This window comes from Schistocerca cancellata, chromosome 3 (assembly GCF_023864275.1).
Source record: "Schistocerca cancellata isolate TAMUIC-IGC-003103 chromosome 3, iqSchCanc2.1, whole genome shotgun sequence".
Lineage (NCBI taxonomy): Eukaryota > Metazoa > Arthropoda > Insecta > Orthoptera > Acrididae > Schistocerca > Schistocerca cancellata.
Genome location: NC_064628.1, coordinates 920,596,056 through 920,622,962, shown reverse-complemented (window position 1 = coordinate 920,622,962; position 26,907 = coordinate 920,596,056). Strand labels below are relative to the sequence as shown.

Genomic DNA, 26,907 nt, shown 5'->3' with positions numbered 1-26,907 from the left:
ACTCTATCTCAAATCCTAGAAAGCGTCCCTAAATACTCAATTGATAATTGATTTGAGGAACTCTTTTTCGAAATCACACGTTGATTGCTTGAAGGAGATGGTGCAGGTGACTGTCACAACTTTCATTTTCAGACTGAGGCACTCCTGGAGGCTTCTGTAACGCATAATGTACTGCCACGTACTCGGAATCCACGTACTCACCTGCACGCGCTGCCATGTTCTCATCATCCAGTGTGCCTGTGTGCGTGCCTGCACCTATTGCAGAGTACGTGATCCAACGTACTTGAATGCTCACCTGCTGAGAATCTGGAACCCACATTCCTGCCCTCCACCCCCTTCCGCCCTTGTTCTGCGGAGAATCTGTGGCGTCAGTATATTATAACCTATTCGTAGGAACAAATTAATTATTTTTCAGACTAGCGACTCGTGAAACATTTGTACAATGCTCTGAGTTGGATGAACCACTGACTTTTAAATATACATAGAGTGGACATGCATAATATTTAGTAACAAGTAAATGCTTCAATAACTTTAAATTAACTTAACCCTTAAAGGTTAAAACCTCAAGTTTCTCTAGTTAGAGCTTAAAAGTTACACAAAGTAAAGGCCTAGCAGCAGTAACAATTTTTCATTTTAATTACTCACCTCGTCCTTAGAATTCAGTGAGAAGTTTGCGCCTGCTTTCCATGGGACATGTCAGGAACCACAGAAGTGAAACAAAATCTCAAATCAATATCAGCATAAAGTCTATTTCTGTATTTATTTTTTAAATAGGCATATAAAGAAAACGAGGTTTCTCTCAAATACGTGGATATAAAGGGTAATAAAGCCGTTATTGATTTATTCGATAACAGATGGATCTCCTTTAACTTCACCAAAACCCAACTCATGACAAACATTTATAGCATTTTGTAACTGAAAATCGATGGAAATTCAAGAAGCTGCTCTTTTCCATTTACATTTAATGTGGATTCTAAAACTGTTGACTCTGAAGAAATTGCGAAATCAATTGTTATTTTTGAAAATACAAAAGAAGTATTTTCTGAATGTTTTTCCAAGTCCCTACAAATGTTCTTTAACCATGTTCTTGACACTTCCGTCTAAAGAAAGACGATTTTCCACCAGGTAGTAGTGAAGAATATCAAAGCGTTCGGTTTGATTCCTACTGAAATACCTTACCTAAAAATTAATATGATTGATTCGATGTAGTGCTGCACAATGTCAACGTTTATAATTGACCCCTGGAGAGATAAGATTAAATTGTTAATTTTTAAGAAAATATCTGCCAAATAAGTAAAGTCTGAAGCCAGATTTCACCTTCCATGCACTTTGCTTTGTGAAAGGCATGGGTGGTTAAAAAAACGTTAACTTCGTCTTTAAGCTTATGCAGTCTAGAAATAGTTTTGCTTCGATATAGTCAACTAAATTCAGATTTCAATCCACTGCGCATGCATTTAGAAACAAGAGCCTGTATGTGACTACAACAATGTGTCTAAGGAACGTTCGGCGCTCCAGACTTCATTTTGGCAACAAGCCAGTATAACATTCCTGAATACACTTCGCACATCTGAACAAATGCCTCCTCAGCGATTCAAGTCTACTGAATTTTCGCAAAAGTATTCTCCAGCTATGTTAAATATATCCCCTCTCGTAGTTCTGTCTTTTAAAGATATGCAGAATAGTATCCCCTCTTCCACAGATTCCGGAGAAGCATTCAGACTGATGTTAGCAAGAACGTCGCCACAAACAAGGCTCTGGCTCCCTGGCACCTTTATATTTTAATATCCAAACCCAATGTAATCTTACCTTCTAACATAACACTAAATTGCGATTTTGTTAAACCATGTTTCCCTTTCAAACTTTCACTTTTCAATCACTTCTCCATTTTAATGTGAACGTAAACGATTCTGATGCACCACTAACAACTTATTGCGTTTGCCACAAAGAACGAGGAAGGGGGCTATTTTTAAAAATCAAACGACTGGTCTGCATGTAACAGTTCCTTAGTGGTTTTTTCCACGATATTCACTGAGAAATATGAAATGTTTCAACAGGATGTTTCACTTCCTTAACGGACCCACTCCCTTAACGGACGTGTGGGTACGAATAACCAAATATGGGTCACTTACTTTACACTACAACATATTCAAAGCGAAACAAACTAGAACAGTATCCATTAGGTATGTGTACTTGTTAATAGACCTGGGAGTCCATACTGTCGTCAACTTTCTGATTAGGCCACGTAGGCCACAATGCCGTCCAAAGCTGGAGATAAGACATCAGCCACAATGCGACATCGCTACCTAACCACTGTGTCATACGATGATACACTGATGCTGCACACGTCCAAGAACTCAGCACTGACTCTCCCAGCGTTGTTCCCCTTCAGATGCAGAAAATAGATACCGACACGACACTCCACGGTATCATAACGCTGAGCCAAAGTGATCTGGCTGCATCAGTGGTGGGCTGTGGGACTGTAGTGTTGGTATTACATGTATACTACATTCGTATTTATATACTTGGAAACCAATCAATAATTACCTAAAACTAATTTTTCTATATAATAATTACAGCTATACGAGTGCGATTCGAACAGATTTAACAGCGTACGTCTACAAACAGTAAATAGCACCCCTGACTCAAAACGCAAACATTATTGTGCTAACGTAACATATCAGCAACATAGTTACCCACAGCAAGGAGGCCCTGACAGAAACAAACGCTCCCAATTTTGTGCCGTTCGTGATGGTTTACGAATAGTCGATGCAAATAATGTGAGAAACAGCTGTGCATGGACGAGGTGCATCCAAGTTCTAAGGCCTCCGATTTTTTTTCTAATTAACACCTCACCCGAAATCGATGAAACTGGCGTTACTTCTCGAAGTAATCGCCCTGCAGACGTACACATTTGTCACAACGCTGACGCCATGATTCCATGACAGCGACGAAGGCTTCTTTAGGAGTCTTTTTTGACCACTGGAAAATCGCTGAGGCAATAGCAGCACGGCTGGTGAATGTGCGGCCACGGAGAGTGTCTTTCATTGTTGGAAAAAGTCAAAAGTCACTAGGAGCCAGGTCAGGTGAGTAGGGAGCATGAGGAATCACTTCAAAGTTGTTATCACGAAGAAACTGTTGCGTAACGTTAGCTCGATGTGCGGGTGCGTTGTCTTGGTGAAACAGCACACGCGTAGCCCTTCCCGGACGTTTTTGTTGCAGTGCAGGAAGGAATTTATTCTTCAAAACATTTTCATAGGATGCACCTGTTACCGTAGTGCCCTCTGGAACGCAATGGGTAAGGATTACGCCCTCGCTGTCCCAGAACATGGACACCATCAGTTTTTCAGCACTGGCGGTTACCCGAAATTTTTTTGGTGGCGGTGAATCTGTGTGCTTCCATTGAGCTGACTGGCGCTTTGTTTCTGGATTGAAAAATGGCATCCACGTCTCATCCATTGTCACAACCGACGAAAAGAAAGTCCCATTCGTGCTGTCGTTGCGCGTCAACATTGCTTGGCAACATGCCACACGGGCAGCCATATGGTCGTCCGTCAGCGTTCGTGGCACCCACCTGGATGACACTTTTCGCATTTTCAGGTCGTCATGCAGGATTGTGTGCACAGAACCCACAGAAATGCCAACTCTGGAGGCGATCTGTTCAACAGTCATTCAGCGATCCCCCAAAACAATTCTCTCCACTTTCTCGATCATGTCGTCAGACCGGCTCGTGCGAGCTCGAGATTGTTTGGGTTTGCTGTCACACGATGTTCTGCCTTCATTAAATTGTCGCACCCACGAACGCACTTTCGACACATCCAGAACTCCATCAGCACATGTCTCCTTCAACTGTCGATGAAGTTCAAATGGTTTCACTCCACGCAAATTCAGAAAACGAATGATTGCACGCTGTTCAAGTAAGGAAAGAGTCACCATTTTAAGTATTTAAAACAGTTGTCATTCTCGCCGCTGGAGGTAAAATTCCATCTGCCGTACGGTGCTGCCATCTCTGGGACGTATTGACAATGAACGCGGCCTCATTTTGAACCAATGCGCATGTTTCTATCTCTTTCCAGTCCGGAGAAAAAAAATCGGAGGCCTTAGAACTTGAATGCACCTCGTATCTGACATTAATCAAAGATTAAACTGAAGAAAGACTTCAGAGATCTAGCACTTATTCGTACACTTAAATCGAAGACAACTAGAAGCGGTAACAGATAATGTGAAGTTTTAAAAGAATTTTTTTGATAATTTAATACTAAGAGAAATTTAGACGTAACCGACGAACTGAATTAGGAAATCCATAAAGGTCATGTTGGAGTAGATTGAGTTTGTTGCTTCAGAGTATCCCAGGGTTCCCAGAAATTCAACCACAGCTATTTTATAAACAAGGCAGCAGACGTAATCTCCTAGCAGATTAAAAGGGTGTGCCGGATCGGCACTCAAATCTATGACCTTTGGCCTATGGGGGCAGTGTCTGGCCGACTGAGCTATCCAAGTAATTGCCAGTGAAAGACAAACGTCGTAGTATCAAGTCCCAACACGTCACACTTTCAATCTGCTAGTAGGGTTCATATCTATTCATCCTACGCTGTACTGTAAAAATGTGTTCTACGACAGTGAGGCATTAAATGTGACACCCCCCCCCCCCCAAAAAAAAAACCGAAATAAATAAAATTAAAAAAATACACCACCCATGCTTTGCAACAGCGTGCCTTTCGTATAATTATAAACAGATGCAGGTATAATTAACATAGTAGCCACTCTCAATTTGACGTTGCTACTCCGGCTTTGCTAACTTTTGGCTGTAAACTCATAAGTGAAACTAAACAGTCTCAAGCAGTAGAACCTACAACAGAGCTAAGTGCAAATAGCTTCAGAAGACTCTTCGCCCTCAGCGGGTAACTCTGGGGTGGGCAATATCCAATCACAGAATAATCGGCGCTATATTCCTTGATGGCACCGTGACTACAGGACGGTACGTGAAGGTTTTGGAAGATGATTTCATCCCCATTATCCAAAGTTACCCTGATTTTGACAAGATGTTGTTCATGCAAGACGAAGCTCGACCCTATCGAGACAGGAGAGTGTTTGATGTTCTGGACGAGCACTTTGGGGACCGCATTCTGCCTCTGGGGTACCCAGAGGCCACTGGCATTGGCCTCGATTGGTCGCCATATTCTGCAGATCTGAGCACATGCCTTTTGTGGGGATATATTAAAGACAAGATGTACAGAAAGAACACCAAAACCACTGCTAAGCTGAAAACAGCCATTCAGGAGGTCATCGACAACATCGATATTCCGACACTTCAGTGGGTCATGCAGAATTTCGCTACTCGTCTGCACCATATCATCGCCAGTGATGGCAGGCATATCGAACATGTCATAATCTAAATCCGAATATCTGTGGTGACGTTTACATGTTGAATAAAGTGTGTGAACCCTGTAGTTTCTAATTTACGTTTCTTTCGTATAGTTCACTAATTGTTGCCCTGTAGTAGTTACCAATAGAGATACACTACAGACAGTATAAACCAATTGTGAGTAAATGGCTTTGTCTTTTGCAGGTCCCCCGGCTATCGTGGAAGTAGACATCATGGTGCGCAGTATGGGACCGATATCCGAAGTAGACATGGTGAGTTCGTCATGCGAGTGCGCAATCTTTATGCTACCTAATGTTTCAAAAACAGACGTTTAGGTGTATTTCTCTCTGTGGGGCTAACAGTGCTGACCATTACAATTTTTCAGTATTGAAATCCTCTCTAAAACTACTGAATAGCTGAGAAAATGCCTCATCGTTCTAGGTTTAACGAGGGGACAACTCGGAAATTCACCGCCTATGTGGTGGAGAGGAGGCTAAGGCTACAGTACAAAACCGTGATGAAGCTGATCAACAAAGACGTAAGACAATAAACAAAAAATAACTTGACAGTCTGTATACGATAGCGGAAATAGCCAAAGGTGAAGCTTGATTTGGCACATAACATGTTGTTGATAAAGACAAAGTTATAGTAATTACGGATGAAAATAAGATTTACCGAATAGCAACGTTCAAATCGCAGGAAAATGGAAACAGTACATAGGAGAACTATACCGTGGAAAAACTCACCTGCAGATACAGTTAAAAAAAAGGACAAAGAAAACAATCATGCATATTGTGTTGCCAGATCTTTCTGAAAAGATGTATTGGAACTAGTAGTGAGGCATAGAACTTTCCAATGTGAATGGAACAAAACTGTAAGACCGGTTGTGCAGTTATTATGATGATTTGTATAGGCTGTGAAAGCTGCATACAAATTTCGAGGGAAATACTGCGTTTCCAAGAAGATAAATGCAACAAACTGCGAAAATTACTGACTGCATTGCCTTGTTGTGTATCTAAAACAATAACTACCACTATCCTCAATCCAACGGGACATGAAGTCGCGGTTGCACGTTGTAGATACGAGTTTTACTTTCGGAAAAAATATAAAATACGTGGCTCGAGACAAGCAGTTTTAGACTTATTATCAGCTTTGAAAGAATCAAAGAAAAATAGCTACACAATATACATAGGTGCCGTATATAGAGGAAGCTCTCAGTAGAAAATACAAATGATTGGAAAGAAAAGAAACGTTCGGCTTGAGTGTGACAGGCTCTCCACCCCCTCTAAGAAAAGGTATTCCAAAATTTTGTGTTAAAAGGCTGACCTGTTGTGTACTCCAAGGTGTAAGTTAAGTCGGAGGGTGATAATTTGGTTGTGAGTTGGGAAATGCTTATGATAACAGATTTTTCTGCAACGTTGCACCAGTCTACACACGAAGCTGGTAACATTCGTTGCAGTATTTAAAGACTGACATGATTGGTTCAGCCAGTTCTAAATTTCGTTCGTTCGTATAGGTCATCATAGGAGAAAGAACGAAAGTACGCTAAAGATATGTACAGAATGGTATATTCAACAAGATACGATGTTGACTGAAAAAATAAGAAACTGCTGACCTTGCTTAAATTTTGCGGTGCAGTCGTCAGCTTTTATGGAGGTTACTTTTGTTGGTGAATTCGGCAGGAACAGGAAGACCTTGCTGGAAACAAACACTCCTTTGTATAATATTTCAGAAGAATAAGCTACATATAGATTTTGTTAGAATGAAACATGTACATTTTAATGAAAACAAACGACGCACTATGAAAGAATCCTCCGAATGTGACGGAAATCAGTAGATGTGATGTAGATATGTATGTATACAAACAAGTGACTTCAATCCATTAAATTTCGGGCATGCAGCCGCGCAAATAAAATTTCCTCTACTGACATTTCGGCCGCGTATCGTCCTGCCATCTCCAGAGCAGACAGTCTTGTGACTCGCTCTGAAGCTGGCCGGATGATACGCTGCCGAAATATCAGTGGCTGCCTGCCCGAAATTTAATGGATTATTCATTGCGCCGCGAGAAGTTGAAAATGCACACAAGTGACAACCATTTCAGAAAAATTGGATGCCTTATTCTAGAGAACGGGCTTCACAAAATGAGCAAGTCAATAACACGCTGAACCACCTCTGGCCCTTATTGAAGCAACTGATTGGAACTGATTGACAGTGTTGTTGGATGTTTTCATGAGGCATACCATGCCAAGCTCCGTCTAATTGGAGCGCCAGATCGCCACAATCCTAAGCTAATTGGAGGGTCCTAATCATAATGATCCAAACGTTCTCAGTTGGAGAGAGATCCGGCAACCTCGCTGGCCAACATAGGTTTTGGTAAGCACAAAGGCAAGTAGCAGAAAATCCTTGCTCAAATGTAAGTTAAGGATGGCTTGCCACGAAGTGCAACAACAAAATCTGTCGTAGAGCAAGGTCCACATATCATTACGCTGCTAAGGAGCAACCCGGCCGGTGTGGCCGAGCGTTTCCAGGCGCTTCAGTCTGGAACCGCGCTGCTGCTACGGTCGCAGGTAGGAATCCTGCCTTGGGTATGGATGTGTGTGATGTCCTTAGGTTAGTCAGGTTTAAGCAGTTCTAGGGTATAGGGGTCTGATGACCTCAGATGTTAAGTCCCATAGTGCTCAGAACCAACCATTTTGTTAAGGAGCCGCCGATGACAGTCAAACTGGTCCTGCTATGCAGTGATATAGTACCCAGACCATCATTCCTGGTTGTCAGCAATATGGCGGGACGGTGGGGGGGGGGGGAGGGAGGAGCAGTCAGGTTGGTGTCCCATCTCTGTTTCAGCCGTCTCCAAACACGTCTTTGCTCATCATGTGGACTCAGTTCGATGCGAGGCCCATCACTGAAGACAGTTCTACTCCATCCAATGAGAATGCAAGCAGAATGTGCCAGACACCACTGAAAAAGCGATTGTTGGTGTAAGACGTCAGTGGTTGTCGAAGGAAGTGGCACCGTGACAGTCCCAGTTCTGCAAGTCGCCTATTAATGGTCTTTGTGGTCTCTGAAGAACCATTTACACATCGGATCAACGATAACGATGAATCGGGGGCTCTGAGTGTCTTTCTTGTAACTGCTCGTTCATCATGTTCTGTCGCCCTCTACGTCGACCGCTTCCTTCTTTATGCTGTGTTCGGCCACGGTTCACACATTCCTGGCAACATCGTCGAATAGTGGCGTCGCTCCTGTTCAGATGTCAAGCGATTCGCCGAATACTCCAACACTATTCTCTGAAACTACCTGCACGGTCTCTCTAAAATGCTGACACCTGTATATTGTTCACGCGTGTGTCTACGAGGCACAGTGTCTGTCCATCTAAGAACATGGAATGAAACTTGCAAATATGTTATGCCCTGGTATCGACATGCCCCCTGTTTACTATCCTTGCCAACTTGGAGTCGAAACTACGCTGCAGTATCACATTCATCCACTGGCCGCCAAAGTTTACAATTTTGCTTTTTCCGTCGCTACGTTTATGAATATCAAAATTGGTATTTCTAACGGATCTAATAAAGTATGATTGACCACAGTGCGACTTGGCGCCGCTGCAGACGATTGTTGCCTCTTTTGGTGGTAACACGTTACGGGACCAAACTGCGTAGGTCATCGGTCCTTAAGCTTACACACTACTTACTCTAAGTTAAACTAACTTCATGCTGTGGACAACACACACACATTCCCGATGGAGGATTCGAACCTCCGAAGGGGGGAGCCGCACGGACCGTGACAAGGCGCCTCAGACCACGTGGCTACCCCGCACTGTTGCCTCTCTTCGTTGCCAAAATTAAGGCATCATCAACTCTAGAGGTTGTGCTACACAGTACTAAAGTGATGGCTCCCTGTTCTCGTTTATTATGCAACAAACTGAAAGGAAGGAAACTCAAACTGCATTTCTACTGGTGGTTAAAATTTCCATAGCCCACAAAAGCTGAGCTTTATTAAATAGAGACCAAACGGAATAAAGGAAAAACTGTTGAAACCACGCCTTTAGAGTACTCAGTGTTACGGTCGTAACAGGAGACCACTGAGAAAATTGAAATAACATGAAAGTGGAAACATGTGAAATTACAATAGTGTGTTAAAAATGAGGCAAAAATTATGCTACGAAACGAGGTGATATACAGGGCTATTACAAATGATTGAAGCGATTTCATAAATTCACTGTAGCTCCATTCATTGACATATGGTCACAACACGCTACAGATACGTAGAAAAACTCATAAAGTTTTGTTCGGCTGAAGCCGCACTTCAGGTTTCTCCCGCCAGAGCGCTCGAGAGCGCAGTGAGACAAAATGGCGACAGGAGCCGAGAAAGCGTATGTCGTGCTTGAAATGCACTCACATCAGTCAGTCATAACAGTGCAACGACACTTCAGGACGAAGTTCAACAAAGATCCCCCAACTGGTAACTCCATTCGGCGATGGTATGCGCAGTTTAAAGCTTCTGGATGCCTCTGTAAGGGGAAATCAACGGGTCGGCCTGCAGTGAGCGAAGAAACGGTTGAACGCGTGCGGGCAAGTTTCACGCGTGGCTCGCGGAAGTCGACGAATAAAGCAAGCAGGGAGCTAAACGTACCACAGGATTATGCTCCACCGCACTTCCATCATGATGTTCGGCATTTCTTAAACAGGAGATTGGAAAACCGATGGATCGGTCGTGGTGGAGATCATGATCAGCAATTCATGTCATGGCCTCCACGCTCTCCCGACTTAACCCCATGCGATTTATTTCTGTGGGGTTATGTGAAAGATTCAGTGTTTAAACCTCCTCTACCAAGAAACGTGCCAGAACTGCGAGCTCGCATCAACGATGCTTTCGACCTCATTGATGGGGACATGCTGCGCCGAGTGTGGGAGGAACCTGATTATCGGCTTGATGTCTGCCGAATCACTAATGGGGCACATATCGAACATTTGTGAATGCCTAAAAAAACTTTTTGAGTTTTTGTATGTGTGTGCAAAGCATTGTGAAAATATCTCAAATAATAAAGTTATTGTAGAGCTGTGAAATCGATTCAATCATTTGTAATAACCCTGTACATCAACAGTTTGTCAATGTAAGTTCCAGTGGAAGAGAAAATATTCTAGGAGGGAAAGTGAGAGAGATTGTAATGTGCAACGCAGTTCTGATGAGACAGGATGTATGATGTGTCCTAAAATGAAAATACTGCCACAGAATAGAAAGACATGAATGTTTCTAATAGAGTAATTAAGGAGATAAAACACCGAATACCATAAGTCTCCTATTCACACTGCAGAAGAGATGCGCTTTGCCCATTCCGCCTACGGATTAAGTCAGCTCTGTATGCAAGTATGAGAAAGAGTTGAAAATGTTTGCGTAGCGTATCTGTATCTCTAGGAGTATCTGAGGTGGAACACTGACCCGAGAACGAGCTCGGTATGCCGTTACTTGGGAGTGGGAAACAGCCTAAAAATCACATCCACGCTGGCCGCCACAACGACCCCACTTCGTCAATCCACAAGGCAGGTTCGATCTGTCGCGCATGTACTTCATCAACCGGGAAGCGGTCGCGTCAGCACATAGAGCTAACCGGCCAGACGATTTGGATGAGGTATTACGACAGTTAAAAGACTGTCGAGTCTAAAACAGCGTCGAAGGGACTTCGCTGCGTGGTGTCCCGTTGATTAGTATAAACGTTGCTTATTTTGCCCTCCATTATAAGGTAACTCTATTACTGCTTTTGACACCAGGACATATAGGATTTTACAAAAACGCCCCACTGGTAATGCGCACATTTAAATTTCGGTCGCTGCTACAAAAATATATAGTCAACGACATATAGGATAGATAAGCAAACATCGTACAACGGTATTCAGAAGTTCATCGTGGATAATGAAGGAGTTACACGTAATAGGCTGGCTGACTGTATGACATACTTGGGGACAGATTCCTCGTAACAGCAGATATAATACGAAAAGGCAAGAGACTTGTTATCGCAATAATTACGGTGAAGATATGAATCAGTGCAGAGAGCGGCAGCCAACATTTCGCCATCAGCTGCAGAAATGAGAAAAGTTTGCCCAGAAGATTATGAATCAGAACAACGCGGCCGTAAGCAGGTGTCACTGGCTACACGAAATCACTGCTAACACAGCACGTGAGCGTCTGCATGCTTACGTCACAAAATGTAAATGCTGGAGGAACTCATACGAAGAAAAATACACCCCTACAGCTTCAGACAAAACAACAGACATTTTTCAACGTAACCTTTCAGTATTGGTGGTGATAAAACTCTACCTAAGTAGGAAGATTACCGTCGCTTTGCCATGTCCTACAGCTCCTGCAAGCTACCGTCTTCAATAAATGGTTTCTTAAATTCATGTGGTTCACGAAATTACTGGCACGTGCGTGTTATTGCCGGGTATTAATAACTTCTAGCAGAAGGTTTTCACCAACCGGTAAAATTACAACACAACCGATAATGCAATTTTTTTTGACCCACTACAGAAGGCACCTATAGAGAGCTTAATAGGCAGTATATAGCTTTTATTTGCTTTCATGACCCAGGATTCGACTGTGGTACTGTTTTCATCTATTCTTTATGATGGAGGGAGCAAATAATCAGTCAAGGGTAGACATTTATATTTATTCAGTACCGACGGCATATCAATAACTAGCCGTGTTTCTGTTGCAATAAACATCAGCTAAACAGTTCTCTCTAGTTACCATGGTTCAGTCTCGCCACGTAATTAAGGGAAGGGAGAGGGGAGCGCAGACCTGGCTTCAATGTAATTTTATGCTAACACACAATTATACCTAAACCCATGCTTATTACTTCCAACTGCTATAGATGACTCAGAACAAGTTCAGCAAAGACACAGAAAGCAAACTAAGTCAGGGCGGAAGAGTGTCTCGCAATTCCTTAGCAAGTCAATGGGCATTAAAATTTGATAATTTTCCTAGATGCACGAGTTCAGCCCGTGTATTTTACGTAATGGACAACATTGCCAGCAAATCAAATAGTTATGGGGGAGCACAAGAAACGTTATCACTTCAGTATCATTCCGCACACGTGGCCAAGTTGCTGTAGCCAACAGAAATCCCGACAAATACGGACACGCAGGATAATTCCTTCCCTATCTTACACTCACCCACTACCGTATGGTTATTCACTGGTCTACTACACATTTTCAGATCGAAACTGCACTTTATCAATGTGGCGGTTGCTCCAACCGACCACGCGGTGCGAAAGCAACTTCACAAAGAAAACATATAGAAAATAAATAAAATTCCCCAAAATATTACTATAAATGAAAGACCACGTTTAAATACATTAAATGAGTGAACTTCCGTTACACACAGAGCACTAATATGACAGTGAGTCTTAGTCCCATGGTGCGTGGCCTGATCAAGGCACAAACGCAAAATTCTACTGAAATTTGAATAAATTATGAAAATAAATTCCCTTATGGGGGTTTAGCGGTAAACTCACACCTGATTTCAACATCTGGACTTCATTACTGAGCCGATTTATGAAAATCTAATACCTTTATAACATTACCAAAATCGAGAGCTGCGTCTCCACCTCTGTTCAGTGCCGTAATCGAGGAACAAGGGGACCTCCGGACACCTCGCCTAACCGTTCTTCGTTCAAAAGGTGGCGGAGGGGATCGTTCACCAACCTAACAGAGCCAATACTCGAGCCTTCGTAACCTCTCTGACCTGATTCGCCCACCGTCTTTGTCAAACTTGTTCACGTTTAGCGGTCGGTACTATTCTACCACAGAACGACTCTACACATGCAACGCTAGGACCTCTACTATCCCATACTATTTCATTCATACAGTCCAAGGTTACATACGGGAAAGGATACAAAGAAACGTGGCACACACGAAATAAAATGAATACATAAATAAATAAATAAACACCACTTGAACCTTTCACTTCTGCAGAGTCAAAACAGTCTGGCTATAGATCTCCTGTATCGGAATTTATTGGAAAAATATGGAACGGGACAACAAGTTCGTTTTCAGTTTCAAATGTTGTCAGAATAAATGTAGTCAGTTACCTAAGAAATACGAGGGTTACCCACAAAGTACATTACGTTTTGGAATTAAAAATAGATAAGGTTTTGGAATTTTTTTTATTAGATACAGATGAAAGCCACACTTCAATACTACTTTTCTACATAGTTGCCATTTACATTAAGGCACTTATCGTAGCGATGGACGAGCTTCGAAATTTCTTCGTCGTAAAATTCGGCCGCCTGTGCCTTCAACCACGTTGTTACCTCTTCTTGAAGATGTGCGTCGTCATCAAAACGCTGCATAGCCAACCACTTCTTCATTGCTGGGAATAAGTGGAAGTCGCTCGGTGCCAGGTCGGGACTGTACGGCGGATGAGGAAACAACTCCCACTTAAAAGATTCACGAGTGGCATTTGCCGTGTGGGCCCGGGCGTTGTCGTGAATCAGCAAGATCTTTGAGCCCAACTTTCCCCTGGGCTTGTTTTGTATTGCTCTTCTGAGGTTGTGCAGAGATTTTGTAATACCTTTGAGAGTTTATTGTAGTGCCTCTTTCCAGGAAATCCACAAAAATCGTATTTCTACCGGGTTACTGATTCACCACGTGGTTGAAGGCGCAGGCGGCCGAATTTTACGACGAAGGAATTTCCAAGCTCGTCCATCGCTACGATAAGTGCCTTAATTTAAATGGCAACTATATAGAAAAGTAGTATTTAAGTGTGGCTTTCATCTGTATATAATAAAAAAATTCCAATACTTTATTTATTTTTAATTCCAAAACGTAATGTGCTTTGTGGATAGCCCTCGTATATTCACAAGCCGAAAGATGCTGTTAAATTCTTATTTGAAAACTATGACGCAGGTCTGGTGGTAACAACAATTAGTTTTATCACACCTGATATTGGCTGATTAATATGCATCAATTTAATTGGTGTAGTCATCCAACACAGTCGTGCTATAGAGGGAAAAACCCAAGCATTGTGATTAGATAGCATGTGGTCTTGGACGTTTTGCTGAGGTTGACTCACCAGTGAACTGCTGATTAGGTGACGAGAATCTACCACCGTGTGACGTCGATTGTCTAGCGTAGCTCTTCCAGGGATTAAAAGCTAGCCAGCACTGAACAGCCCAGTTCGCGAAGATGACAGACCAGTCCTAGAAGAACTGTTATGGCAAATGCATTCTGACTCTTCCTCAGGCGATCACAGTATCATCTGCGTACAATGTTACAGACACACAATTTTCAGTACAGCCGTGGCCGTGGGCTAGGCCCGAATACTGATCCTTGAGGTTAACCTGCACAGATGGGGCTCTCCATCAATTCGCGGCTATGCGTGGTGACCTTAATCAGGAGTACTTGGGTCTCACACTGAGCCTAGCTGTATATTCTTTGGAGTGTTGCCAAAAGAGTTACTTTTATTAAATTAACATGTATCTTCACAGGTCTCTTTTGCGCCAGAGTTGGCTTAATTTAGGTGCTCGGCTGACCTGGTGCCTTTGGTACTGTGCAGACGTATTCGATGGACTGCTACTTCCGGCAGTCGTGGGTGGACCGGCGGCTGGCTTTCACCGGGGGATCCAAGGAGACGCTGGCGCTGAGCATCTCGATGCTGGCGCGCATCTGGAAGCCGGACACGTACTTCTACAACGGCAAGCAGTCCTACCTGCACACCATCACCACGCCCAACAAGTTCGTGCGGCTCTACCGGGACGGGCGCGTCCTCTACTCCTCCAGGTGAGACGGACCTGCTCTCTTACAGTTGATAAAGTCCAGCCATAAGACTGTAAAGTATTTCGCCGCCTCTTCATGCGATCGCCTCGCGGTTGCATTGGAAGGGAGTGTGTGGGAGGTATTTTCAAAAACGTGACGTACGTAATGATTGAAACATCTTGACGGTGTTCTTGGGAACAAGAAGCCAAACTGCTGTAAGGTAACTTTCGGATAAGGACCAGAAATAGTGTATGTGTGGACATAAATAATCTTTCCATTCTCACATAATAGGTATATGAACATCCGTTATACAACAACGAAACGCATGCTTGAAAGGTTTTCGATGACATTAGCCACATTTGGACATCGAAATGAACCAAGGGCACCAGTTTAAAACTTGTAACTGGCCAGGGCTCTAGCCCGGGTCTCGCCGTAACTATCTCAACCGTCCGAGCACACTTCCAATCCCACCCAGATTCTCAGCCCGTTGCACACGACAGGTGAGGCGTCAGCTACCATTGAACCCCTCGTTCGTCATTCGGTTAAGGCAACCACACACGATGAGCGGGGCTTCCGGATTGGAGTCCCAGTCGGGCACAAGTTCCCATGTGTTGACATTGATTCATTTCAATGCCCAAATGTGGCTAGTGTCATTGGAAACCTTTCAATAATATATGCATAGCCGCTGGATCACATAACGTGTCTGTTCCTTTGGACTTGTCCGAGAGAACAGAAACCGTTTATACGTTAAGAATGAAATTCCTCCAGCTGTATTAAGGTGTTTCTTTAATTAACAACTAGTTTCGATGTTGTTACATCATCATCTTCAGGCCCATACTTGCTGACAGCAACCGTATGTGTCTAACATTAGTAGTCAGTGGTGAGATAGGCGTGTTCCAGGCCTTCCGCTGACTACTGGTCGAATGTTCACGTGCTACTGTCGTGAGCGTCTACAGAGAGAGATAGAAGGACAGTGAAATTACCACTAGGTGCTAAATGGTCGGATTTAACGACTATTCACAGAACGTGAAATAGAGTACATGGTGATCCGTGGCATCTCTGCCGAAACAGCACAATGGTGGTGCACGCACAAGTGTTCCAGAGCACACCTTTCATTGTATATTGTTGAACCTGGAGCTCCATAGCAGACCACCCGTAAGTGTTGACATGTTGATTCAACGACATCATCAAGATTGCATTGGGCAGGGGACCAGCGAAATTTGACCGTCAATTAATGGAAATGTGTCGGCTATTTGGGTGAATTACATTTTTGCTACACTAGATCGATGGTTGTCGTCACAAACTTTGTTATCTAGGTGAACGGCTGCTCGAAAGGTGCCACGCGCCACGGACGCGGGCTGGTGGGACCAGTATTATGCTGTGGGAGACTTTCTCCTGCGCTTGCATGAGTCCTGTGGTGGTAATCGAACACACGCTGACAGCTGTAAACCACCCTCATCTCTTCATGCTTGATGTCTTCCGCGAGGGCGATGTCAGCTGTCAGCAGTATAATTGTCTGTGTGTCAGAACCAGAACCGTGCTACAATGGTTCGAGAAGCATTATAGTGGACGCACGTTGATGTCTTGGAGACCTCCTGATATGTGGAATCAGTGATGTATTTCGTTCCAAAGACGGACAGACAAACTATTACAGAGGTGTTCGTAATGCTTTGGCTCATCAGTGTGTCTCCTTTGGCTTCCCACTGACTACTAGTGTTAGACAAATACGGTTGCTGTCAACAAGTATAGGCCTGAAGATGATGTTGCAACAACACCGAAACTGGTGGCCAATAAAACAAATACCTTAATACAGCTGGAGGAATTTCGTCATTTTTAACATATATTCGTTTCAATTATGGATATACGAAGAAACCATTTATGTATGTACATACCTGAAGGTTTTGGGCAAAGTAGGAATTACAGATGCAGGAGTGAAGACTCGGTTTTAAAGTTCTCTGGACAATGTGCTCACTGGAAACCAAGTACATCGTTGTGTTGGGAAAGGACGGAGAAGCAAACTTCACCACGCCCATTTTCATTGAAACTGACTAAGCATTAAGTTTAATCTATTGAGGGAAGCCAAAGGAGACACACTGATGAACCAAACCGTTATGAACACCTCCGTAATAGCTTGTTTGTCCGTCTTTGGAATGAAATACATTACTGATTCTACATATCAGAAGGTCTCCAAGACATAAACGTGAGTTCACTATAATGCTTCTCAAACCATTGTAGTCCGGTTCTGGTTCTGACACACGGACAGTTATACTGCTGATAGTTGACACCACCCTTGGGGACAACATCAAGCCTGAAGGGATGGGGGTGGTTCGCAGTGCCTTCGGTTACTACCAGAGGACTAATGCAGGCGCAGGAGGAAGTCTTCTGCAGCACAATACGACTCCCACCAGCCTGCGTCAGTGGCGCGTGGCACCTTTCGAGCTGTCGTTCACAGAGGAAGACCGCACTGCAGTTCCTTCTCTAAATCCTCGCACCAACGAAAAAATGGCAGACATCGAAATAAGTGTCCAAGGAATAGAAAAGCAACTGAAATCACTCAATAGTGGAAAGTCCACTGGACCTGACGGGATACCAATTCGATTCTACACAGAGTACGCGATAGAACTTGCCCCCCTTCTAACAGCCGTGTACCGCAAGTCTCTAGAGGAACAGAAGGTTCCAAATGATTGGAAAAGAGCACAGGTAGTCCCAGTCTTCAAGAAGGGTCGTCGAGCAGATGCGCAAAACTATAGACCTATATCTCTGACGTCGATCTGTTGTAGAATTTTAGAACATGTGTTTTGCTCGAGTATCATGTCGTTTTTGGAAACTCAGAATCTACTATGTAGGAATCAACATGGATTCCGGAAACAGCGATCGTGTGAAACCCAACTCGCTTTATTTGTTCATGAGACCCAGAAAATATTAGATACAGGCTCCCAGGTAGATGCTATTTTTCTTGACTTCCGGAAGGCGTTCGATACAGTTCCGCACAGTCGCCTGATAAACAAAGTAAGAGCCTACGGAATATCAGACCAGCTGTGTGGCTGGATTGAAGAGTTTTTAGCAAACAGAACACAGCATGTTGTTATCAACGGAGAGACGTCTACAGACGTTAAAGTAACCTCTGGCGTGCCACAGGGGAGTGTTATGGGACCATTGCTTTTCACAATATATATAAATGACCTAGTAGATAGTGTCGGAAGTTCCATGAGGCTTTTCGCGGATGATGCTGTAGTATACAGAGAAGTTGCAGCATTAGAAAATTGTAGCGAAATGCAGGAAGATCTGCAGCGGATAGGCACTTGGTGCAGGGATTGGCAACTGACCCTTAACATAGACAAATGTAATGTATTGCGAATACATAGAAAGAAGGATCCTTTATTGTATGATTATATGATAGCGGAACAAACACTGGTAGCAGTTACTTCTGTAAAATATCTGGGAGTATGCGTGCGGAACGATTTGAAGTGGAATGATCATATAAAATTAATTGTTGGTAAGGCGGGTACCAGGTTGAGATTCATTGGGAGAGTCCTTAGAAAATGTAGTCCATCAACAAAGGAGGTGGCTTCCAAAACACTCGTTCGACCTATACTTGAGTTATTGCTCATCAGTGTGGGATCCGTACCAGATCGGGTTGACGGAGGAGATAGAGAAGATCCAAAGAAGAGCGGCGCGTTTCGTCACAGGGTTATTTGGTAACCGTGATAGCGTTACGGAGATGTTTAACAAACTCAAGTGGCAGACTCTGCAAGAGAGGCGCTCTGCATCGCGGTGTAGCTTGCTCGCCAGGTTTCGATAGGGTGCGTTTCTGGATGAGGTATCGAATATATTGCTTCCCCCTACTTATACCTCCCGAGGAGATCACGAATGTAAAATTAGAGAGATTAGAGCGCGCACAGAGGCTTTCAGACAGTCGTTCTTCCCGCGAACCGTACGCGACTGTAACAGGAATGGGAGGTAATGACAGTGGCACGTAAAGTGCCCTGCGCCAAACACCGTTGGGAGGCTTGCGGAGTATAAATGTAGAAATGTAGATGTAGATGTAGATAACGACGTTTGTGAAGATGACCATCTACCTAGTATAGCAAAAATGTAATTCACCCAAAGTGCCGATACATTTCCATTGACTGACGGTCGAATTTCGCTAGTTCCCTGCCCACTGCAATCGTAAGTGATGATGTCGTTGGATCAACATGTCAACACTTACGGGTGGTCTACTATGGTGCTCCAGGTTCAATAATACACAATGAACGCTGTGCTCTGGAACACTTGTGCGTGCACCAGCTTTGTGCTGTTTCGGCAGAGATGCCACGGATCACCATTACTTTACAGAACAGACAAGCCTCCGAACACAGCGTTCTGTGAAGAGTCGTTAAGTCCGACCATTTAGCACCTACTGGTAATTTCACTGTCCTTCTATCTCTTTCTGTAGATGCTCCCGACAGTAGCACGTGAACATTCGAGTAGTATCACTGTTTTCGAGATATTCACTGATAGGCTCTGCGTAATAATAATCCTCCCTTTGTCAGAGTCGTTTATCTCAATGGATTTCCCATCTGCAGCCGACATCCGCGCTAGGGTGATCCCCCGACCATGTCTGCTACGCTTACACACTTTTGGTGCCGTGTCACGTGCCCACAACGTCACCAGCCGGCGTCCAACGTCACGGTGGGCAGTGGTCGTAATGTTTTGGCTTATCAGTGTTAAGTCCAGATAGCTGGATGGCAGTCTGAATCACCACCCACACGAGTGTGAGGGTAGTGTCTTAACCATAGTACCAACACGCTCTTTCGCAAACAAGTGAGTCATGCTAGGGAAAGTGACGCTGATGTGTTCAACTCGATCATTTGAATTGTAACAGCTAATGTACCAAGGAGAGGAACCAGGATTCGGGTGTAACGTCTCGTTATCATTCGGGATCTTGCATTGGAGAAGGTTGGGGAACGATATTGATCACGTCCTTCTCAAAGGAAGGAGTCTGGTATTTATTGAAAGAGGTTTAGGAAAACTACAGAAAATTTAAATATGGGTGTCCGATAACAGTTCTTACCCTCAATCTCTGATTTCCCCCAGACCTCTTACCCTCTACCGCTCCCTCTAGTACCATAGAAGATGACGTAACAGACGTCTTATTATCCTGGCCCTCGTCCTTGTCAGTGTTTTCCACTTATTCCTTTCCTCTCCGATTCTGCGGAGAACCTCCTCATCCCTTATCTTACAGTCCACCTAATTCCCAACACTGATCTGCAGCGTCACACCTGAAATGCTTCGCTTCTCTTGTGTTCCGGTGTTTGCACAGTCCATGTCTCACACCATACAATGCTATCCTCAAAATGTACATTCTCATAAGTTTCTTCCTTAAATTAATGCCTATGTTAGATACCAGTAGACTTCTCTCGGCCAGGAAAACCCTTTTTTCCAGTGCTAGTGTTCTTTTTATGTCCTCCTTGCTGTGTCTATCATGGGCTATTTTGTTAGTAGAATTCCTTACTGTCGTCTACTTTATGATCCTAAGGTCTGATATTAAGTTTCTCGCTGTTCTTATTTGTGCTGCTTCTCATTACTTTCCTCTCTCTTCGATTTAACCTCAATCCTTATTCTGTACCTATCACACTGTTCATTCCATTCAAAAGATCCTGTAATTCTGTTTTACTTTCACTCAGGACAGCAATGTCATCAACGAATCGTATCGTTGATGTCCTTACAGCCTGAATTTGTTATGCCATTCTTGAGCCTTTCTTTCATTTCCATCATTACTTCTTCGATATATAGGTTGAACAGAAGGGGCGGTAGACTACATCGCTGTCTTACAGCCTTTTTAATCTGAGCACTTTGTTCTTGGTTTTTCGAGTGTTATTGTTCCCCGCTGGTTCTTGTACATATTACATATTACCCGACTTTCCGTATAGCTTACCCCAATTTTTCTCAGAATTTCAAACATCTTGCACCATTCGACATTGTCGAACGTTTATTCCAGGTGGGCACGTCCTGTAAACGTGTCTTTGTTTTTCTTCAGTATTGCTTCCATTATCAACCGAAAAGTCAGAACTGCTTTTCCGGTGCCTTTAACTTTTCCTGAAACCAAACTAATCGTCATTAATGCGTCCTCAATTTTCTTTTCCATTCTCCTGGATATGATTCTTGTCAGCAACTCCGATGCATGAACTGTTAAACTCACTGTCGATAATTCCCGCACTTGTCTACTCTCGAAATCTTCGTAATTGTATGAACCACGTTTTTCTGGAAGTCCGATGGTACATCGCCAGTCTCATACATTCTTCGTACCAACGTGAATAGTCGAAAATGATTCAAATGGCTCTGAGCACTATGGGACTTAACATCTGAAGTCATCAGTCCCCTACAACTTAGAACTACTTAAACCTAACTAACCTAAGGACATCACACACATCCATGCCCGAGGCAGGATTCGAACCTGCGACCGTAGCGGTAGAACGGTTCCAGACTGAAGCGCCTAGAACCGCTCTGCCACAGCGGCCATCCGTGAATAGTCCTTTTGCTGCCACTTTCCCAACGATTCTAGAGATTCCGACGGAATCTTATTTGATTTTAATTCATCTGAAGCTGTTTTAAGTTGTGATTCTAGTACTATACCCGCTATCTGTTGCCTGTAGACTCCTGTTTCTTCTTTCAGGTCATCAATCGAGTCCTGCCTCTCACAGAGTCCTTCAATGTAATCTTTCTGACTTTCCGATCTCTCCCATGCATGGAACAATTGACTTACCACTGCACTCTTAACGTTACCTCCCTTGCTTTCAGTTCCATCTGATATTATTTTGAATCCCTCTATGCTGAGTCAGTCCCTCCGACAATCAGTTCTTTTTCGATATCGTCACATTTTTCATGCAGCAATTTCATCTTTCCTGCACTTTGTATTTATTTCGTTCCTAAGTAACTTCTATTTCGGTATTCCTCAATTTACCCGTACATTTCTGTACTTCCTTTTTTCGACGATGATTTCTTCGTAATTACCTTCCTTGTACCTCTGTTTTTCTTTCCAACCTCTGTGACTGCCGTATCTAGAGATGTCAATTCCTCTTCAACTGTACTGCCCACTGAGGTATTGCTTAATGCTGTACCTATAGCCTTACATAACTTCAAGGGTATCTCGTCATTCCTTGGTACTTCCGTACCCTATTTCTTTGCGTTTCTGACTAATCTGTTAAACTTCAACCTAGTATTCATTACTACTAAATTGTGATCACGGGCTGTATCTGTTCCTGGGTACGCCTTACAATCCAGTACCTGTTCCGGTATCTCTACCTGACAATGATATAACCTAACTGGAATCTCCCCATATCTCCCGGCGCTTTTTAAGTATACCTCCTCCTCTTGCTATTATTAGCGGAGCGTTCGCTGTCACTAGCTGAAATTTATTGCAGAGCTCAATTAATCTTTCTCCTCTCTCATTCCTACTACCAAGCCCATATTCTCCCGCAACCCTTTCTTGTACTTCCTCGTCTATGACCGAATTCGAATCCCCCATGACTATTACATCATAATCTACCTTTACATACTGAATTACCCGTTCAATATTCTAATATGTTTTCTTTGTATCTTCATCTTCGGCTTGCGACGTCGGCTTGTATACCCGAAACCTTGTCACTCTCTTCCCACTCATAACGTATTAATACCACTTTCTGCTAATGTTGATATTACTCTACTCTGATATGACCAGAAGTACTTGTCTTCTTTCCATTTCTCTTCACTGACACCCATCGTATCTAGATTTCCCTTTTCAGATTTTCTATCTTCCTTACCATGTTCAAACTCATTACATTAAACGCACCGACATGTAGAATGTTATCCTTTCGTTGGTTATTCAGTCTTTTTTACATGGTCGCCTCCCCCTTCACAGTTCTCTCACCGATCCGAATGAGGGACTAGTCTGGAATCTTTCGCCAGTGGAGAGATCGTCGTAACACTTCATCAGTTACAGGCCACAAGTCCTGTGGGCATACCTTATGTTTCTTCAACGTAGTGATTTCCATTGCCTACTGCATCGTCATGCCGTGGATCACTTCTGATTCTTCCGCATTTCAGGGGCAGTTTCCCACACCATTGGTAAGAGAGTTCCCCGAAGCCCTGTCCATTCCTCCGCCCTCTTTGGCAATTCCGTTGGCAGAATGATGGTGACTTCTTACGCATGAAGTATTTGGCTGCCATTGCTGACAATTTTTATTTTAAATTCAAGCCTTTCAGACACTCTGGCTACAATTGTGTACATTAAGTTTTACTGCATCTTCGCTCCAACAGTAGTATTTTCTCGCAGTGGAAACCTGAGGTTCACCTTTATAACTGTTAGACTTTTTATCATGCATAAGTGCTGCCAACGTTTGGGGTTCGCCATGAAATAGTCTGGAAGTCAGTGTAGCAGTGCGCGGAAGCTCGTGGTCACCAGAATGCTCCGGTATAGTTGGCCTGCTGTATTCCACTATAACGGAATGTAGTAATCGTTATTCTACATGATAATTATTGAATGATGGTATTACTATTTATTATAATAGAGAATTTTTCGTAATTGGTAATTCCAATCCATAAAATGAAGCCAAGTGTACAAAGTATGTTTTGAAAACGGTTAATTATTTTTATTTAAATCTTGCGTCTAAAAACACAGAAAAAAATTTGGAGTATTACCATATAAAGAAAAATTTTTCTTCCTCTAGAAATATTTTGTAGCCGCTATCAAGTGCATGTTGAACTGAATATTAATAATGCGTGCATATCATTAATAAACTGTATGCCACTACATGATGTGTAAGCTTGATTAATTTTCAGTTCAAAATGCACTTAATAATTGCTATAGAGTCGAAATCATTATTGAATAAAGTAAATGAACAGTTAACAGTCAAATGGTGGAAATTTCTTTCAAAAAGTAATCTACATCATGTACATAGAAATATATCATACCTATGTTGTGCACAGAGACTCCTTCATCCTCCATCAGCAAACTTCTCGTTATTTCGTCTATAACAATGTCAATATGTCACTCATACATATAGATTTACGATGCATCCAAACATTTCTTACGATTCCATATTGCTTGCAACTCACATTTATTGGGAACAGAACACCACAGCATTCAGAATGAAATAACATTACTATTTTCTCATTTACACAGAAGTAGCTGTAGTATGTGTTACCATATTTACCTCTCTCATTCTGTTTATAGACTGCGCCATCTTTTACCTAAAACAGCATATGCTATGCTGTGTCATACCCTCTCTTATGTATAATGCTTACAGCGCCTTCTCTGCCATAACCCCATTTGTGTAATAATTTTTTATTTCTAAGTAAATGTGTGATGCCATGTCTCTCAGTCCCGATTTATAAGTAACAAAACCCAAATGTACATATTGTTTTCCAAGGTCGTCTGTGAGCCATCTCTCAGATCTCTCAGTCAGTTTGAGAGATCGTGCTTCTGTAACTCTAATCTTCTCCTTGTCGATTTCTAGTAAAGTATCCAAGACATCTCCAGGCACTTTTAACTATTGCCCATGTCACAAAAATTTCAGCTACTTCCTAAATATACATACAGATATCATGTATGACCATATCCGTATTTTACAGAATATTTGACATTCGCACATGTGTTACATGAATTTTTCGGTGTTTACCCGTTTTTTCCATATTCTTCCTCATTCCATATGTAAATGTGCCGGTGTGTATATGCTCTAATGACTTACGTAGCCAGGTGTGACTTATTATTTTTACTATACAACTGTGATGGTGAGTCCAAACCGAGCCAGTGTATGTACAAACTATCCTTCTTCCTCCAAATACCAACACTGAGTGGCAAAGCCAATGTTGGAACAAAGTATGACCATATCCGTATTTTACAGAATATTTGACATTCGCACATGTGTTACATGAATTTTTCGGTGTTTACCCGTTTTTTCCACATTCTTCCTCATTCCATATGTAAATGTGCCGGTGTGTATATGCTCTAATGACTTACGTAGCCATGTGTGACTTATTATTTTTACTATACAACTGTGATGGTGAGTCCAAACCGAGCCAGTGTATGTACAAACTATCCTTCTTCCTCCAAATACCAACACTGAGTGGCAAAGCCAATGTTGGAACAAACACATCTCTTCCTAATTTTTTTAGAACATTTACAACTATTCCGTATGATACGATGTATCATTCTAAAAAATGGACCTGCATAGAGAGAGAGAGAGAGAGAGAGAGAGAGAGAGAGAGAGGAAAGCATATGTCTGTACAAGTCTTAATTTCTCTTATCTTAAATTGCCTGCAAGTGTCGGCTCTCAATAGCAGTTTTACGAAAAGGGGTTGTCAAATGAATCTACCAGTAGCAAGTCCAGTATTACTTTATTGGTTTTGCAAGAAGTCTTCTACGTCGTAAAATGTGTTGCGGTGTTTTACAGCATATCTGCAAGCAACAAAAGGTTTCCTTCTACAGCGTGTAGCCAGAAAGCTTATAAAACACAGGGCTTGAACATGACTAGTTTCATCTTCATCGGAGGAATCAACGTGTGGGCATGCTCTCTATGACATCATTTTATCGCATAGCGGCAGAGGCCGATGACATAGTTAGCTTTTTTTCTCTATGACTGCTGCTTATTGCTCAGTGTCATTTGTGTGGCAGGGACGCCCTATCTATTTAAAGTCTTATATGAAGCCATACACTAATATTGAGGGAGTTTATGTCTTTGTATTCTGCCTGGTACCTCAGACAATTCTCCCGTCTAATATCAGCGTCCCACCAGGATTGCATTTTGTCGCTAAATTTTTCCTGAATTGCCCAGTGTAGTTCAGCTTAGGGGACGTGCCAACGTTAGAAGGAAACTCCAGACTGACCTTACCAATGGGATTATCACAGGAGGATTGGTTGCTTTCCCACTTGAATTTTTATGCGTCTTCTAGCAATGTCACACACTCCCTCTTAAATACGCAATAGTTTAGACCACGTTGCGGGTCTTTATTCCACCAGAAGTTCTGGATGGCTTGGATTCCCGCCGTCCATGCAAAATCGCGAGTTCTGAGAGCTTCATTATAACTGCCCAAGAGAGAAAGCCGGCGGGTGCAGGAAAGTGACTGGCGTTTAAGCTGTTAGCAATGTTTTTCTGCAGTGCCGTTCAGAGCTTTTCCGCTGTTGAATGTGTAGACGTCAGAGAGTTACTACTTGTTTGCTGTGGTGGGGAGCTTTCTCGCTGAACGCCAGATGTCGTAGCTGTTCCTTTGCTTTTCGGCGAGGTGGTTACAGATGTTGCTCATTTCTCAGGGAACGTATTTTTTGTAGCGTTGTGCTACTTCTTAAATACATAGTATCTTTGCTTGAAAGTATCGGAATGTAGCTGTGGCTTCGTAATTTCCACAAATATGACAACGAGACAGCTTCTCAAGGGTCAGGCTAACGTCACTGAGGTGATGGACGAAGACAGTTCACCTGTTTACGTAATTCCAACTTTGTGTTAGTTTGAGGATCAGCAACTAAATACGTCTGTAATTTTCTAATTAAGTTGCAGGTAATATTTTTATTAGTGACTACTTTCGAATTTTTCGTTCATTCTCAAACCAGTACCTGTATTAGATGATACAATGTTATGAACAATACATGGATACAATATTTTCATATACTTTGTGTACACAGACTGCAGCAGTGCAATAGATCTTTTCTGACGTACTTGGGTTACGTTTGCAATGTATCACAGACATTAAAATTTGTTTTTACATAAGATAAATATAACGAATGTTATTTGAATGTATTAAGATTGTCTTGATACATTCAAAATTCAGTAGACGTCT

General features: G+C 42.7%; 1 protein-coding gene across 1 annotated transcript in view; it reads left to right on the top strand.

Moving 5' to 3' along the window:
- Positions 1-26,907, top strand: part of LOC126176653 (gamma-aminobutyric acid receptor alpha-like) — a 308,835-nt gene that overhangs the window by 43,377 nt on the left and 238,551 nt on the right. Inside the window, exons 2-3 of the mRNA XM_049923811.1 lie at positions 5,567-5,634; positions 14,915-15,138. Coding sequence (XP_049779768.1) covers positions 5,596-5,634; positions 14,915-15,138 — 263 coding nt within the window. The 5' untranslated portion in view covers positions 5,567-5,595. The remainder of the gene's footprint in view (positions 1-5,566; positions 5,635-14,914; positions 15,139-26,907) is intronic.